Here is a 12,117-nt window from a genome sequence, read left to right on the forward strand (position 1 = left end):
AAGCTGGAAGGGGCAGGGAGCACCAGTTTGAAAAACTTGAAAGGAGAAAAAAACTAACTTTTTTTTTGCAGTACTGAGGATTAAGCCAGGACTTTCACACTGAACTACATCCCCAGCCTTTTCTTTTCTTTGTTCTTATTTTTGTATTCTGAGACTGGCAGTTTAAGTCATTCAACTGCCAAGGCCAAGCTCAAACTTGTGATCCCCCTGCCTCAGCTTCCCAGAGCGCTGGGATTACAGGCATGCGCCTCACTCACTCTATTTTGCCTTTTATTAACATATCAGATCTAAGAGTACTTCTGTTTACAAGGGCAAGTAGTATGAGCTACAGCCATCATTACAGAACACTTCGATGTACTGTTCAATATGATGGATCAATGCAAATAAACGACACAGCAACACAGCTCACTGGCCTTGGGAAGACAGTACTATCTGAGATCCGAAGAGTGATGTGTTATTTCTAAGGGACACAGACATACACTGCCCAGGAGAGGGACCAACAGGCTGTGTGTGGTGCTTTCATAAAACTCCCCTGTGCTGAAGGACCTCGCGCTGACACCAGTCAGCTGTATCCCTCAGTGTTCAGTCACAGCTTCCTCACACTTCTGAAGGTTTTGAGAAAAATAAAACGAGAAGCGATGAGAGTGCTTCCCAGGCGAGGAGCTGTGCGGGAGTGAGGGAGGCCCAGGATTCGGGACAGGCCCTAAGCGGTGTCTGCATCAGGCCCCTGCGGCACCGAGGAGGAGCCAGGCGGGAGAAGCCAGCAGCTCCTCACAGGCAGGGGCTCACCCCGGGCGGCGTCAGTGTGTGTGTCACCGGGGTGGGATCCCGCGTGCGTGCGTGCGACGCTTTCTCACAGCGCCGCTCACCTGGCTGATTCTCCAGGACTCTGCAGTCCGAGCTGCGCTGATACTCGCCGCTTAAATGCCAGCTGAACTCCTGGCTGAAAGGGCAGTAGTCCGCGATCTCTACCGCGCCGCCATAGTGCGGCAGGTCTTCTGCGGGGACCCCGGCGAGCTCGTCAAAGTACTGCAGAGAGGGAGACAGGGAGAGGGGTCCACGGGCAGCTGACAGCACCCTCGACTGCTGCCGGACCTAAGACACTGATCCAGTTCCCGTCAGGCACTACGCAACACAAAGCGGACAGAACGTGCCCCACCTGGCAGATATTTTGAGGCTGCTGTAATTTTAGAAATAACCAGAGTAAGTAAATTAACCTGCATTTGATTAATGTTTTCAAAGGATGAAACAGAACTAACATGTGCAAAAGGAAGAATTTTAAGTTGATAAAACATAAAGCTAACACCCAGAATTAAGATGCTTTAAAAACAAAATGCCACGCGTGACGATATCAGCCTATAGAGAGAGCTACCAGCGAAGCTGAGGCAGGAGGATCAGTTAAGTGCAGCTTGGAAAACATAGTGAGAGCCTGCCTCAAATAAGTAAGTAAATAAATAAATAAATAAAATGAACAAATGTGTTTAGGAGACTTAATAGGTGTGCTGTTTTGACAACCTTGAAAAAAAAAAAAACTGAGATAATACATGATTATATTTATAAAGAACTCAGAACATCAAAAGGATCGAGATATCATTATTTCTCCTCTGAAGATTCTATTTTTTAGAAGATTTCACATTTCATACCAACTTACTGAGTTGTAATACCACATCTAGGAAGGCACTGTCACACCCTGGTGTCTGAGGCACTTGGTGAGGTCAGAAATGTGCAAAGAAGCTCAGTAATTATAAAGAAATGGAGGAATTCCTCACCTTTTTCTAACATAGAAAACACACAGGGGGGCTGGGGATTTAGCTCAGCGGCAAAAGCGCCTGCCTGGCAAGCGCAAGGTCGTGAGTTCGGTTCCCGGTACCGGAGAAAAACAACAACAACAAAAAAAAACCACAGGGCCTTTGATTCTAAAAGGTTTATAAGTAGTAGCACACAGTGGCACACCCCTGTAATCCCAACACTCCAAGAGGCTGAGGCAGGATAATCACAAGTTCCAGCCCACCCTGGGCAATTTAGTGATTTAAGGAGACTCTGTCTCAAAATAGAAAATAAAGCTGGGCGTGGTGGTGGATGCGTGTAATCCAGCACTCAGGAGGCTGAGGCAGGAGGCTCCCACAAGTTCGATGCCAGTCTGGGCTACATAGTAAGTTCAGGCCTGCCTGAATTATGTAGTTAGACTCTGTCTCAATCAATCAATCAATCAATCAATAAAACAGAAAGTAAAAAAAAGCTGGGGATTTAAGTGTCCTGGGTTTGAACTCCTATTATAACACACACACACACACACACACACACACACACACACACACACACACACAGAGTTTAAGAAAATTTACCCTCTTAGTTTCAAAATGGCAAATACTTTCTAAAAACTGATTCTTAAAACTGTGGCAGAACGAGTGTTACCTGGTACTCTGGCGGCAACGGCTGAGGGAACTTCTGCAAATTGCACACGGCCACGGCCCTCTGGTCCTGCCTGCAGGTCAGCTGCAGTGGGTTCCTCCTGAGCGTGTCACAGTAAGGGCTCAGCGCCTGCCCCCTGCACAAAAAAGCACACGCCTCGGCATCAAACGCCAGGAAGAACTCGCAGGCCCACTGTCAAGTTCCTCTTTTCTAGTACTATCTCAATACAGTACAGTCATAATATATAGGACATTGCTGAGTCAAGTTATAAAGTTGCTTTTCTTTTCTTTTTTTTCCTTTTTGAGACAGGGTCTCACTATATAGTTCAGGTTGGTCTTCAACTTACTATGTAGCCCAGACTAGCTTTGAATTCACGGCGATCTTCCTGCCTCAGCCTCCCCAGTGCTGGGATTACAGGCATGTGCCACCATGAGCAACTTATAAAGTTGTTTTTCAAAAAGCAAAAGAAAATGCTTCATTAGATGGGAATGATCAATGCTAGAGGCATATAAAAATCCTATTTATCTTTTTCTCTGCTTTTGCCAGTAAAATAGTCCTACAGATTTGCTTTGTGTGTTTAATGCCAATGAATGAAATTTCAGCTTGTGGATTAAAAATCCAATCTTCACAATTAAGAAATGTAGTCTCAGGAAGAGAGGGTTGTAATGTGTCCTGTGGCTATTAAGAGTGAATTTTTTTTTCTATGCCATAATCTGTCTTAAAGAATTCAATTAGACAGGCAAGGTACAGTGGTGCATCCTTGTAATCCCAGCACTCAGGAGGCTGAGACAGAAGGATCTCTGTGAGTATGAGGCCAGCAGGGGCTACACAGTGAGTTCAGGACCAACCTGAACTACATAGTGAGATTCTGTCTCAAAAAACAACAACAAAAAGAATTAAATTTGACAACTTGTTAAAAATATTCGTAAGATAATTAATTTTATATTCCCGAAATTAATGAAAATTGTGTGACTATTCTTTTTTTTTTGTTTGTCTTTTTGAGACAGGGTCTCTCTATGCAGTTCAGGCTGGCCTTGAGTTCACTTTGTAGCCCAGGCTGGTCTTGAACTTGCAATGATCCTCCTGCTTCAGCCTCCTGAGCGCTGGGATTACAGGCGTGCGCCACCACAACTCTGGCTGTGTGACCATTCCTAATGTTAACAGTTTGTTCTGTTCTCTATTAAATCTATTCTTGGAAGTATAATTTGAAAAACAGGACATTAAAAATTCTCAGAAGATAACCAAGACCTGTGACATTAATACAACCTTCAAACAAACTGGTAATTCTAATTAGTCATTAAATTGGTAATTTTTTTTTTTGAGACAGGGTCTCACTTTGTAGTGCAGGCTAGCCTTGAACTCACTAGTCCAGGATCCCCTTCAACTCTCAAAGATCCTCCTGCCTCAGCCTTCAGAGTGCCGGATTACAGGCATTCACCATCACCCCCAGCTCAAACTGGTAATTTATAATAAAAATTATACCAGTATCATAATAGGAATGTTATAAGTGTCAGCACTCCTAAGCAATTAAAATCCTAATAAAAGAGGACCTACAAAATTATGAAGGGATCACTGGTCATCTACCACATGTTTGTTAAGGGTAAAAAGCCTATTTTAGTTTTATTTTAGGCAAGACTAATCCTTGTCTCATTTAAATTTCTGTAGCATCTGGGCTGGCGATGCAGCTAGGGGTCACGTGTTTGTCCAGCACGTGTGAGATGTGCAAGGACCTGGCTGCAAAAGAAAAGAAAAAAAAAAAAGAAAAGAAAAGAGAGAAACCACAGAAAAGTTTTAACTAAATGAATAAAGTGGAACTAAAAAGAAATAGTGATTTAAGCATCACAAGTTCAAATCCAGCCGGGCGTGGTGGCACATGCCTATAATCCTAGCACTCGGGAGGCTGAGGCAGGAGGATCATTGCGAGTTCAAGGCCAGCCAGGGCTACCAAGTGAACCCAAGGCCAACCTGAACTGCACAGTGAGACCCTGTCTCAAAAAGACAAAAAGAAAAAAAAAAAGTTCAAGTCCAGCCTGGGACCACTTGGTGAGATCCTGTTTTTAAAAATATAAAAGGGCTGGGGCTGTAGCTCAGGGCAAGGCCCGAGGTTCAGTTCCTAGCACCACCAAACAAGAAAACAAATTAGTGACTTAAAAAGCGCCAAAGCTGGAACTGCCCGCCTCTGGTGTCATCAAGGCACTGCTGGCTGAGGGAGCGGGGCTTACATTCTATTTAACTCTCACTAACTACAATGTACACTGAAACCCTCGACCAGCGGCACTGGATGGGCCAAGGCAGCCGGACAGCGAGCGCAGAAGGACATTGGCAGAGAAGCCGCGTCAGCCCCCGCCCGCGGCAGCTCACTGAAGGGCACTGGCGGGCACAGGTGCCGGCACCAGAAGGACCCTGCGGGCGGCCGTGCCTGGTGCCACCCACCCTGACACGGTTCCTGCCACGCGCAGTGAGCCCGCAGCGCCAGAGACCGTCCGTCCTGGGGGATGCTGCACTCCACCCTCACACCCAGGATACAGACCGTGCAGAAGGGCTGGAAGCCCAGTCCTGGCCTCAGGTCCGCCTAGGACCTGCTTTCCATGTGCTTGGTTTTCCCACAGCTTTTTCTTTTCTTTTTTCCAGCACTGGGGTGGAACCCAGGGCCTCGAGTATGTTACACGAATGCTCTACCACTGAATCTGTATAAAATAAAGTATTACCGGAGCATAGCCACCCCTCCATGTCTCTCGCTGTGCAAAAGCAGAACCGAGTAGCTGTAACAAATACTCTAACAGCTCTCAAACCCTATAATATCTCCTAGCTGTTTTTTTAAACCAACGGAAGTTTACTGACCATTGGCTTCTGACTCAAAGGACAGAAGACTAGCTGGGCATGATGGCACACACCTATAGTCCTAGCACTCAGGAGGCTGAGGCAGGAGGATCATCACTGAGAGTCTGAGGCTAGCTGGGGGTACACAGTGAGTTTAAGTCCAGCCTGAATTACATAATGAGACCTTGTCTCAAACAAACAAAAAAGCAAAAAACAGAAACAAAGCAAAAACACAAGACTATATCAATTAAACCAGAAAAAGCATTTGAAAAAAGTCAACATCCACTCATGATAAAAACTCAGAAAAATAGGAATACAGGGGAACTTTCTCAAATTTTACAGAGAACTGACAAAAATAATCTATAGCAAACCTTGCATTTAATAGGAAAAAAAATGAGTGTTTTCTGCCTGTGTTCTTTTATTGGGGAATTTAATAAAGGTATCAGTTCTCCTCAGATATATGGGGTTAAGGCAATTCTTGTAAAAATCCCAGCAAGGTTTGTTTCTGACACAGAGATGGGATTATTTTTATATGGGAAGGCAAAGGACCAAAAGAGCCAAACACTCTCTGATAAAGAATAAAGCAGGAAGACTGGGTCTCAGGCCACCAATTTCAAGACCTGCGCATGGAGGAGGGACCAGGCACTGTCCCGAAGGGGGACAGACATGGGGACGGGGGGACAGGGCAGGCCACACAGAAAGAGGCCCACACACCGCCTGACCTTTGGGGCAGTGGCACGAAGGCCACTCGAAGGAGGGCGGACAGCCTCCTCAGCAGCCAGCACATGAGCCACCCCAGCGGCAGCTGACCTCGTACAAAAGCAGCTCAACATGGACCACAGACTCGAACACAGAGTGTAAAACTGAAAATTTTTTTGGTGGTGCTAGAGCTTGAACCAGTGCCTTGTACAATGCTAGACAAGGCCTAGCACCGAGCTGTACCTTCGGCCTATTATAAATTTTGAAAAACACCTAAGAAAAATTTTGAGGTCTAGGAGGGCTCGCCCAAGAGTTGAGACTTCACATTAAAAACTTAATTCAGCTGCATGTGCTGGCACACGCCTGGAGTCCTAGCATTTGGCAGACTGACGCAGGAAGACTGCAAGTTCTAGAGCAGCCTGGGGCACAAAGCAAAGCGCTGTTAAAAAAAAAATAGTTCATAAAACACAAATGGGTAATTTGGACATCATTAAAACTAAAAACAATTGCTTTACAAAAACCCCTAGTAAGAAGATAAAAAGACATGTTACAGGCTAGGAGAAAATACCTCCAAAACTACATATCTGAGCCAGGCACAGTGACACATATCTGTAAACCCTGCTACTCGGGAGGCTGAGGCAGGAGGATCACAAGTTTGAACCTAGCCTGGGCAACTCAGTGAGACCCCATCTCAAAAATAAAAAGTAAAAAGGAACGCAGATGTAGCTCAGGGGTAACAGACAGCTGGGTCCAATGCACACGCACGTGACGAGAACTAGTATCGAGAGTATATAAACACACTCAAAGCATACTAATCAAAAGCAAATAATCCAATTAGAAAAGTGGCTTAACACAGGAAAGGGACAATTCACCAGGGAGGACTACAGAAGGCAAATAAGCACAAGGAAGGCTGTTCAACCACAATAACCTTTAGGGAAAGGCAGACTAAAAATTACAGGAAAATCTCACTGAGTTCCTGCGACCAGCTAGAGCAAAAACAACAGATGCCGGGAAGGCGTGAAGAGACCATCATGCTACATCGCTGCCAGGACACCGAGTGTACAGCACTGCGGGAAAAGGCGGGGAGGTTCCTCACACACTAACCCGCAGCTGAGGATGGGCCGGCCGCTGCCGCCCAGGTACTTCCTCTGTAGGGATCAAGATTTACGCTCATGCAGAAGCCAGGACACAAATGTCTTCAGCCACTTCCTTCTCAATAGCGCAAAACTGTGAACAGGCCAGAGAGGCTCCAACATGTGAGTGTTCAAACAAACCAGTCAGCCACGCAACGGAACATCACCCAGAGGAAGAAACAGTTCTCAGTTACTGAGTGAAAACAGGCAATCCCAGAAGCTTACATCCAGTATTTATATCCAGCTTGAACCGTGTGTGGCATTTCTGAAATGACGAAATGACAGACAGAGAACAAGGCACAGTTTCCAGGGGGTAAGGGGGGGCGGCCTGGGAGGGGCGGGTGTGGCACAGGGACCTCAGGTCCCTGTGATGGGCTGGTTCCAGATCTGACAGATCAGCGTCAGCATCCCAGTGAGGATGCTGGGTGACAGCCTTGCAAAATGTTACCCACCGGGACAATAATGTACTTAGACATATTTATGTACTTGGATGTATTTAACCTTTTATTCTGAGAGCACCGTTATAAAAAATATAGATTCCTACACTCTTTACGTGTGTGTGTCCTTACATACCCTGCCCATCCCAAACCTGGATACTGTCTGTATTTATGAAAGCTAGGCACACACCTATCACCACTCAGAAGGCCGAGGCAGGAGGACTGCCATGAGTTCAAGGCCAGTCAGGACTACATAGAGACTCTGTCTCAAAAACACAAAGAGGTAGATTCAGGGTAAAGGAAACAGAAATGAGCTGTGTAACTAGAGACGCTGGGCCGAGCTCGCGCTTACTTCTGTCTCTGCCGGTCCATCCAGAACTTGCAGCTCTTCTTCACAAAGTCGCAGCCCATCCCTCGGCCCCAGTCGAGCTTCTCAGCCATGCTGTAGTTCGCTCTGTACCAGCTGTGGGGAGAGTCCGAGCAGAACCCTGTTACCACTGTCATTTTAAAAACGAGTCTAAAGCTGAGGTTGGTGGTACACACATGTAATCTCGGCCCTTTGGAGGCTGAGGCAGGGAGGTCTTGAGTTTAAGGCCAGCAGGGGCTACACAGAAAGACGCTGTCTCAAAAAATAAAAATAAGTAAATAAATCAATAAATGTAAGTCTAGCATACGGGTTACCAACCCCAACAAGTAAACCAGGACCTTTCATGGGACTCGGGCGGTCATGGCGCAGAGAAGGAGTTGCCACACCGGGTCACCGAGGCGGGGACGGGCAACCAGCCCCACGCGCAGGGCATCTGCACCAGACAAGGCACGACACGCCCCCACTGCAGCGCTCAGAAACAGCAGAGGCTGCGGAGGAGGCCGTGGGTGGGCTGTGAGACGAGGGCGGTGAGGACTCTGAGACGGAGACAGTGAGAGGCAGGCAGACACCGATGGGACGCGGGGTGGGGGTGGGGGGTGGGCCGCGCTCAGGGCCCCAGGCTCCCGCCTTGTTTTGCAACCCTGTCAGTCATGGCCCTGCCTGCCACTGAACACTATGCCACTGTGACAGGACAGGCGAATGCTGTGTGCGATGTTTTTTAAATGTTCTAATTTCAGAAAAAAGAAAACACTTTATTTCCTGCTGAGTTTAATCAAAGACAGTGAGTTTACTTTTGTTACTTTTTCTTCTTCTTTTGGTTTTAGGGATGCAGCCAGGCCTCGTACATGCTGGGCAACCGCTCTGCCACTGAGCTACATCCCAGTCTTTTATTATTTCGAGACAGGGCCTTGCTAAGTCACTGAGTTGCCCAGGCTGGCCTCAAACCGTGGTCGTCCTGCCTCAGCCTCCCAGGAAGCTGGGATTGCAGGTGTGCACCATCACACTGGCTAGTTATTATTTTTTCCCTCAGGGATAAGACTAGTTTGCAAACTGGACGTGGTGGTACATGCCTACAATCCCAGCACTCGGGAGGCTGAGGCTGAGGCAGGAGGATTGCCGCGAGCTCAAGGCCAGCCTGAACTGCATAGTGAGACCCTATCTCAAAACGACAAAAAAAAAAAAGATTAGTTTGCAAAAGTTCTAAAGGATACAAAAGAGTTTCTTACCTCTGTATAATATCTTGTCCCTTTAGTAAACAAAAACAGAGGCTCAAAGGCATGGCAGGAATCATCCCATCCATTCCTCTTCCCACAAAATCAAGTAAGAAAGCAGAAACAGGGCATGTGGCCCCTTCCAAACCACAGCTTTCAAGAACAGAGCTCTCACTGAGAGAGCTGAAGGAAGGCATTAGGGCTCGGACGTCTGCACTGCTTTCAGACGTGGGGACAGTGGCAGTGCCCGCCCACCACACACCGGCAGTAGCTTAGCAGCGCTGACGGGAAGTGCTGGCTCCGGGGACACAGGCCGGCGGCCTTACAGCCCTTGCGAACCCCCGGTGTGGAGTGCGCACCCGCGCCTGCTCCCCTGCACCAGGCGGATACGCACGCCGCGGGGACCGCTGGGTGCCCTGGCTGGGCCGCCCTTGCTGGGCGCTGAGGCGGCAGCAGTGAGTGAATAAACTCACTTCCTGCGCCCCACGCCCATGAAGACGCTAATCCAGGGAGGGCGGGTGTGAAAAGGTCTTCAGCGGGTGAGTGTCAGGAAAGGCGCTCTGGGAGTGGGTCCGCAGGTTTCCAGAGCCCCGCTGCGTGGACACAAGAGCGCTGAGGGGCGGACAGGTTTCTAACTGGGCCGGGGGAGGGACGAGAGTGAATCTTGGTTAACGTTTCTTTCTCTCAAAATCAGCATGATAAAGGACTGCACTGCAGGTTCTCAGGCATGTTGTCACCAAGATTCCCATCTCCAGACTGTTTGCTTTGCTTTGTTTTGTTTGAGACAGGGTCTCGCTATGTAGCCCAGGTTGGCCTTGAAGTCACAGGCAATCCTCCTGCCTCAGCCTCCCAAGTGCTGGGATGACAGGCACGCAGCCACCAAGCCCGGCTCACAGCATTTATATATAATGCCCAAGATCCACCCCTCACCCCTCATGCGCCCCACTTAGAAGCCTGTCCTCCTCAGCACTCAGTGTGGGTTACAAGAGCCAAGCAGCGTACTGAGGGCGCTCAGTGTCCTGACCCAGTCAGGGCTCCTATGCGCTGCAAGGTGTCACCTCCAGCCACACTTCACACATGAGGTCGAAGACACGAATTAGCAAGGGACTACACTGGGGTTTAAATATGTGCAGGATGGTGGGTGTGTATGTGTCCACATCCACTTTTTTTTTTTTAAATCAAGATTTACCCAGGAGTTACAATGCACATCTATAATCCCAGCACTTGGGAGGCTGAGGCAGGAGGATCGCTGAGTTTGGGGTCAGCCTGGATTACAAGGTGAGTTCAAGGCCAGCCTGAACTACATAGACAGACCCTGTCTGAAAAAGAAACAAAAAATAGTAACAATACCTATCACTCCCTCACAGCTTCCTTACCCGGTGTCCTCCATTAGTGCCAAAGTGATTCGGGAAAGGACTCGGTTCTGGGTGTGAGAACCCGTCATCGCTTCATTCTGAAAAACACCAACAGACTCTAATTAGAACATGGTTCTACAACTCCCACGGATTTCCCTGATTCCTGTGGTGTAAGCAGCTGATAAAGCACTCACTTAAAAATGGCAAAGTCAAGTCATGGCGGCACACGCCTGTAATCCCTGTACTCAGGAGGCTGAGGCAAGAGGATCACCGAGAGTTTGAGGTCAGCCTCGGCTACATGTACAGACTCTGTCTCAACACGAAATAAACACACAACGTTGAAACATAAAAGCCTTCTTTAAAATAGCTGCACTGAAGCTTCACATGGACTCTCTTTCCTGTCTCAAATGTGTCCGTCAGGTACGAGTTCCTCAGCATGGTGGCCAACCAGCACTCAGGACTTTCCGATGAAAATGAAGACAAGACAGAGGCCCGCAAGTTCTCCGGGAAAGTATCACACCCTCCAGGCAAAGGACAGCGAGTGGTAGTTTGGGGTCACCAGAGTGGACTACCTGCATTACACAGGACATGCTTTTCTAACCCCAACCTTATGCTCATGAAAGCATACTGCCCAGCAACAAAACACGTAATGACAGAACCCGGATCAAAGGCTTTACACAAGGGACCTACGTATCATCGAGCTCTACTACTGTCTCACAGGGTTTTAATTTACATCATAGTTTCTACCTAGGAGGGAGGCTTCCTCTGCCTCCTACAGGAACATATTTCATCTTTAAACAGCTCTAATTGTTCTTCAAATGTTGATATTGAACACTGAATAGATATTTCAAGTACTTTAATCCTGTTCCTTCAAACAAGTAATTCACCGGGCATTGTAGAATGCCTATAAACCCAGCACTGAGGAGGCTGAGGCAGAAGGATCGTCACAAGTTTGAGACCAGTCTGGGCTCATCAATTAGAAGCCAGCCGGAACTACAAAGTAAGACCTTGTCTCAAAGAAAGAGGGCAGGGGGCTGGGGATATAGCTCAGCAGCATAGCACCTGCCTGACAAGCACAAGGTCGTGAGTTTGATTCCTGGTACCCCCAAAAAAAGAAAAAAAAATCAAGCTCCTCCCAACACAAAACAAGCCACAAGTAATTCAAGTATACAAAGTTGATTTCAGAGCAAGGAAGAAATGAAAAAAATTGTTTTTAGGTCTTCCACTAAGAAATATGTCAATTTTCATTTCTAGCTAATCTAAAATATGGTAAAGGATATCACCTGAGAAAACTCCTTAAGAAAAATGAAACAGAAATTCCCACGGGAGGAGTAAGTGCACATGCATCCTCTAATGTTCTACACGTCTCTGTTACTTTGTGGTCACCTAGATCAGAACAGTAAACACAAGCATGAGTCACCTTTTTTTTTGTCTGTTTGTTTTTTTGAGACAGGGTGTTATGGTTTGTGTCTAGATGTCCCCTCAAAGCCTCATGCAGTCATGGGTCAGGCTTCTACAATTTTAATTGATTCCTGGTCCAATACTGGGATATGGGTGTGAGTGCTACCCCCGCCCTGGGGTAGTTTGCATACAATATAAGGGAGGGAAAGAGGCTTGATCACTACTCCTTCCTTTTGCTCTTTTCCTTTTGCTGTCTTCTGCTGCCATGAACTGCTGCCCCTC

General features: G+C 47.4%; 1 protein-coding gene across 1 annotated transcript in view; it reads right to left on the reverse strand.

Annotated features, from left to right (window-relative positions):
- Positions 1–12,117, reverse strand: part of Lmln (leishmanolysin-like (metallopeptidase M8 family)) — a gene marked incomplete in the record, with an annotated part of 86,270 nt that overhangs the window by 18,736 nt on the left and 55,417 nt on the right. The window contains 4 exon segments of the mRNA XM_013513591.1: positions 870–1,029; positions 2,416–2,548; positions 7,854–7,964; positions 10,456–10,532. Coding sequence (XP_013369045.1) covers positions 870–1,029; positions 2,416–2,548; positions 7,854–7,964; positions 10,456–10,532 — 481 coding nt within the window.

Source organism: Chinchilla lanigera, unplaced genomic scaffold (assembly GCF_000276665.1).
Source record: "Chinchilla lanigera isolate Chin_1 unplaced genomic scaffold, ChiLan1.0 scaffold00019, whole genome shotgun sequence".
Classification (NCBI taxonomy): Eukaryota; Metazoa; Chordata; class Mammalia; order Rodentia; family Chinchillidae; genus Chinchilla; species Chinchilla lanigera.